The sequence below is a fragment of the Plectropomus leopardus genome, unplaced genomic scaffold (genome assembly GCF_008729295.1).
Source record: "Plectropomus leopardus isolate mb unplaced genomic scaffold, YSFRI_Pleo_2.0 unplaced_scaffold12702, whole genome shotgun sequence".
NCBI lineage: Eukaryota > Metazoa > Chordata > Actinopteri > Perciformes > Serranidae > Plectropomus > Plectropomus leopardus.
In genome coordinates this window covers 1-1,326 of record NW_024613507.1, presented here as the reverse complement: position 1 = coordinate 1,326, position 1,326 = coordinate 1, and the positions used below count along the sequence as shown (strand labels likewise).

At 40.3% G+C, this 1,326-nt stretch overlaps 1 protein-coding gene across 1 annotated transcript; it reads left to right on the top strand.

The window, feature by feature from the left end:
• Positions 1 to 97: 97 nt before the first annotated feature.
• Positions 98 to 600, top strand: LOC121963828 (putative GTP-binding protein 6; the record flags this gene model as incomplete). The annotated part of the gene is made up of 2 exons (XM_042514072.1): positions 98 to 306; positions 452 to 600. Coding segments are annotated over 2 exons (358 nt in total), but the record flags the coding sequence as incomplete, so codon positions are not given.
• Positions 601 to 1,326: the final 726 nt, after the last annotated feature.

The following is a 1,326-nucleotide window of genomic DNA, read 5'->3' as shown; positions in this document are numbered from 1 at the left end:
GGCTGGAAACAGACAGTAGAAATATTAAGAAAGAAAAACAAGAAAAAATAGAAAACAATAATTACAACCATTCATACATCCTTTATCATCTGTTCAGGTAAAACGACCCTGATCAAAGCGCTGACTGGCGACAGCGGTCTTCAACCCAGAAACCAGCTGTTCGCCACGCTGGATGTCACCGTCCACGCCGGCCAGCTGCCCAGCCGCATGACGGTCCTGTACGTGGACACCATCGGCTTCCTGTCCCAGCTGCCGCACCAGCTCATCGACTCGTTCTCCGCCACGCTGGAGGACATCAAACACTCAGTGAGTACCTGCCGCTCACATTGAGGGTGTTTATCTGCCTCCATGCCGGTGACAGCTGCTGCCGCAGGCATTGTGTTTTTAGAGGTGTGCACGAGCCTCCATATTTGAGAGTAAAGCTGCTGACTTGTCTTTCTCACACTTCCAGGACCTGTTGGTCCACGTCAGAGACATCAGCCACCCAGAGACGGCGAATCAGAAGGTCAACGTGCTGAATGTGCTGAAGAACCTGCAGATCCCCGACAGGCTGATGAACTCCATGATAGAAGTCCACAATAAAATCGACCTCGTTGACAAGTAAGAGAAAACATCTTCAGCTTTGGGAAGATATTAAAAATTCCAGTTGAGATGGAAAATAAGACCAACTTTATTCTTAAAGGCTTACGTCAATATTTGTCAACTTTTCCCGTGTTTTTGTGTCTAAATAACTGATGGGAGCAACAATTTTTTAAATTGCAGTTGGCAGCGATCCATCTATGCACAAGAGATCACTACAGTCACTAACTCTGGTTTGATTGAAATAACTTAACTTAATTTATCCAGTTAGATATGAAAATATGCTGGCTCCATGCACGCTTAAATTACTGTTTATTTAAATGAAGTCTGGTGGGTTTGGCGAAAACGATTTTTTGGGTTGTTTCTGGTTTAATAAAAAAGATCTTACTCTTTAACAAGAAAGTCTTTCTCTGCATGGATCTTTTCCATAAAATTTCCAGACTTATAATAACACTTTTTAACAAGCTGAGCCTGTCAGTGGCAAAAACAAGCACTTTAAGTTAATCTCATTAGTTACTTAGAAACAAAAACATGGCAAAATGCAGTCAAAAAATACACAAGTTACCCTTTCTGTGTCATAAAGCCAAAGCTTTACTTACAACACTGAATTTAGGTAATAAAATGACTCATGTAACTGCACTCGAAACAATAAAAGACATTGAATTTAGGAAACTAATTGTAGAAACAATGTTTATAATATATAGTATTATATAGTATTATTATGAGTGGCATCATTTTTCTTTTTAC